Source organism: Triticum aestivum, chromosome 6B (genome assembly GCF_018294505.1).
Source record: "Triticum aestivum cultivar Chinese Spring chromosome 6B, IWGSC CS RefSeq v2.1, whole genome shotgun sequence".
Classification (NCBI taxonomy): Eukaryota; Viridiplantae; Streptophyta; class Magnoliopsida; order Poales; family Poaceae; genus Triticum; species Triticum aestivum.
Genome location: NC_057810.1, coordinates 716,730,735 through 716,734,863, shown reverse-complemented (window position 1 = coordinate 716,734,863; position 4,129 = coordinate 716,730,735). Strand labels below are relative to the sequence as shown.

Sequence of the window (4,129 nt, the reverse complement as noted above, 5' to 3'; positions counted from 1 at the left end):
TGGATCGTGAAGACGTACGACTACTTCCTCTACGTCGTGTCATCGCTTCCGCAGTCGGTCTGCGTTGGGTATGTAGACAACACTCTCCCCTCGTTGCTATGCATCACATGATCTTGCGTGTGCGTAGGAAAATTTTTGAAATTACTACGAAACCCAACACCATGTTCCTGTCTTCTGTGGATCAGCACATCACCAGACCGAACCAATCAAACATCAGTATCTCAGGATTACTATGAAATGTGGATTCCTTAGGAAATATTCCTATATGATTCAATCCTATGAATCAAACGACCAATGTAGAAAAAAAAACTCCCAAGAATTAAAAACCTTCAAAAATCCTATGAAAATTCTTCGAAACAAAGAGGCCCTTAACGGTGTAGTGGGTGACTATAATTTGGTGTGGCAACATTTGCACCAGGTAGAAAATCTTGTGTTTCATGCTCGCACCAAATATGTTGGCTGAAAAGTCATTTATTGATGTTGTCAGTGGAGTCCCTCGTCCATCCATGTATGAATAGCGGTATCCCCCATTTTGGATAGTGAAGAGGTAGTCGAGGCAATTTGCATGTATATTTGCGTTCAGCTTTGCTACTTTCTTTCTAGAAAAGAATGTCCGCGGAAGGGAATAGTCTAAGTGACTACGACTTTGTGAGAGAAAGGGTTGCTAAGAACCTTCTTCACAGTCGGTTCATTCCTTCTAAGGTCATGTTGCAAATGGCTTCACGAAAGCCTTATCATAAGAATCGAAAAATAGTTCCGGTGTGATCTCAACTTATCCAAGTTGTGAGCAAGAGAGGTTATTATAACATGATAGAAAATTGTGTACTTCTTTGATGTACACTGGTGGTTACTGGTTAGAGATGAAATAAAATTGTATTCTTATAAGACCAAAGGCTTGTTGATCAAGATTGTAAGAAACGTAAACTTTGCAAGCTAGCCGAGTCTAGTGATCGCTATTGATAAACAACCACATGATCTCTATGAAGGTTGGAACACCTCAACCTAGCACCAAAGTTTATAGTGACACCCGCAACTTGGACACTGATGACTCGCGCCTTGCCATATGACCGCTCACCACAAGAGTATACCCATTCAGTACCAACCGATTGAGGGCGTCCTCGGCATCGCCCGACCTTTCCATTGTCATCATTGCCGTGGTAACACATCCTGCCCCAGGAGAGGTCACCTTAGCGGTCGAAACTTTGCCATGCTTGCTGAAGAAGCGGCGCATCAAGGAGCTATCCATGTCGACACACCCGGAGGATGGTTTTGCACCACGAAGCTGAAGGACTCCTTGGACTGTTCTGGTCGTTTCTCCTTCCGGATAGATCTACTTCCTATTGTTGGATGATATGCCTTTGGAGCCTCCAGCCATTCTTTAATTACCTTAGGAAAAAGCAAGGTTGGTTATGGACCATGACGGCTATGACGCCAAACACACACACATGCACGCAAGTATGCCTACATAAGTGAGTCGAAGTTCATCAAATCATCATTTATGAAGTATACGATCTGATCTTCTAGTTGAAAATAGTAAATTTATATTTCAAAAAGGGAACAAATATATAGGACTAGCTTCTTTATTTTTTGAAAGGGAGGTTAAAACCCCCCTGCGTGATGCACAGAAAAATCTTTATTAAAGTTGGTTTAAAGGCAGCAAGACCAAGTCCAACAACAAGTAGAGCACAAAACGTGAACAACTACGAAAGACCCGCATTACAAGATGTGAAATTAACACCAATAACTAAGTTCTTTGGCATCCATGCCTTCAAGAAGGGATAAAATCCCTCGCACTGCTGCGTCAAATATATATGACTACCTTATGATGGCAACGCACGTCAACCTTAAGTATGCATGCCATGTCAGCACTTCTCATGTAGTCTTAAGCTCCGTGTACTGTAGAATTAGCGCTCTCCAAAATATGGTGCAATGTGGTGTCAAAGGAACTATCTGGTCTTATCAATGTCATCCCCTTCGGCGAGCTCCTGGCTCAGGCTCGACGGAGGCGCCGTGGCCGGCCAAGTCGCCTTTGTCTCTTCCTCTGCTGATATCTCTCTGGCACCGCTAATTGTCCGGATGTCTGAGAAATACAATCTCTATTTCTATCTTAATATAAGATGTTTTGCCAGTTCGATTTTGAAATTGAACTTCCAACAGAGGTAGTAGTAAGCATCGGTTCCGAAAGATTAATTTTCTGGTGATGGGTTGATTAACTTGCAAGTGAGTAGTGATCACCCAATATACGTGATGAGATTGTACAATAATGGTGGAGGCTTCAAGTTGAACAAATGGTGAGCTTGGCTGTACATACCTTAACTGGAGCAATGCGAGGCCGGGGCACGAGCCACATACCCGCGTCGTTTTTATGGCTGCTCCATTTGTGCGGTAGGTATTCCATGAACTTGGTTTTGTCGTTGATGAGGTTGTACCTGAAGACGCCAAGCGGCGATGACATCGAGGAGCCGTGTTCTCTAGACCACCGTAAGAAGAAGTAAACGCACCCGGCAATTATGTTGTCCTCCCTGCCACAAAATCTCGCAGCGTCCACTGCAAAGGTGCTTGGGAACCCTAGAAACATGACACGATCCGCGAAGCTCAAGCCGTCCCTCCTTGCCCACCGCACCGTCTGTCTACCATCTACGCCAATCTCTTCCACGAGGGAGTGCACCAAAACAACCAGCGTGAGCACCTGGCTACTGGTGCTCTGACGATTTGAGAACCGGTAGTTGGGCGAACGGACCAGGACGGACACTCGCAACAACTCGCCATGGGACTCTAGGACGTGGCTAGAGTCAAGACGCCAATCCAAGGCCATGAACCCATGGAATCGCCATGACGCAGCACACATCTCGTCGTTCTCAATGACACTAGCATGGAAGCCGCCGGCCGCCGAGGGCACTAGGAGGTGCCAGATGTCATTGCTATTGTCCCTGTCCACACACACCAGGATCTTGCCATCATGGTACGCGGCGAAGCAATGATTGTTTTCGAACGATATGTTGTTCCTCCCCAGCCTGAATCCTCTCTCGACGACTGTCCATGCGGTATGGCCGGGACTGAGGATGGCCGCTCGGAGGTTGGTGGACGTCGTTCCTTGCTGATGGTTGTCGTCAGATTTGGAAAAGTTGTAGAGGAAGACAGTGCCGTCGCCGTAGACGATGCCGCGGGACTTATCCCTCATCTTCCGCTTATCGCCGTGCGGGAAGGGCGACAGGGGGATGGCCTCCCCGGTGAGATGGTCAACGAGCCTAGGCCCGTCCCGTGTGCTGAAGAACCAGTCCGCCGTGCCGTCGGCTCGCGCCACCCACCCGAGCTTGTGGAGGGTCACGGGTACCTCGGCATGGTAGCTTGTCTTGGAGAAGACACAGCGGAGCCTGATAACGGAGAAGCAGCGACCAGACGGCGGGGCGACGAGCCAGGGCAAGAAGTCTGGGCGGAGCAATGCCGTCTTGGGCAGCGACTCCCGCCATGATGTGCTGACGGCGTGGAAGCGGATAAAGTCGGTGGGATCGTGTAGGCGGCCGGAGACGACCGCGAGCAGCTCCGACGGGAGGTCCGCCCACCGTCGCGGCGGTGCGGACATGTTTAGACGGGTTGAGTTGCTCGATCGGTCTGGTTGTACGTGAGAAAGATCGATCCGGGCGTGGCTGCTAGGGTTTGTAATGAGACGCGGCCATGCATGGCTGCATGCACGCAGATGCTGGCCGTTGATTTATTTTATTTTTGACATGCTGGCCATTGATGTTTGGCTAATGGATCTGCTGCGCCGTGAGAAAAATCTTAAGACTCACACGAGGCGGCTACGGTTTTCTAATCTAACGAGCCCGTGTACGCATCCAGATCTTAACCCTCCTAATCTAATCCTCTCGCCCCCCCCCCCCCCCCCCCAATTTTCGCGGGGTGGGGGCCAGTCAGTTTTTACGTAGGTTTACGTAGAAACTCCACGTAGATGTAGCAAATCCTGATGCAAAATGCATGTGATGCGTGGGTGGAGCAGAACATATGCTGCTAAAATACATATGTTTTTTTAAGACAATTCATACATATATACATACACTCACCCTATGAACGCACGCACTATCATATCTCTATGAGCATCTTTAAAAGACTGAGTCGGCACATTATCTTG

General features: G+C 48.3%; 1 protein-coding gene across 1 annotated transcript; it reads right to left on the bottom strand.

Annotated features, from left to right (window-relative positions):
• Positions 1-846: 846 nt before the first annotated feature.
• Positions 847-3,667, bottom strand: LOC123135152 (uncharacterized). The gene is made up of 2 exons (XM_044554247.1): positions 2,312-3,667; positions 847-1,386 (listed from the first exon to the last, which is right to left on the bottom strand). The coding sequence occupies exons 1-2, from the start codon at positions 3,581-3,583 to the stop codon at positions 1,231-1,233; spliced, it is 1,428 nt and encodes a 475-aa protein (XP_044410182.1). The 5' UTR covers positions 3,584-3,667; the 3' UTR covers positions 847-1,230.
• Between the last annotated feature and the right edge of the window lie 462 nt (positions 3,668-4,129).

Coding starts and splice junctions, on each gene's coding strand:
- LOC123135152 (XM_044554247.1), bottom strand. CDS start 3,583: ATGTCCGCACCGCCGCGACGGTGGGCGGACCTCCCGTCGGAGCTGCTC. Junction 1,387..2,311: donor CTCGCATTGCTCCAGTTAAG/GTATGTACAGCC, acceptor CTTTTTCCTAAG/GTAATTAAAGAATGGCTGGA.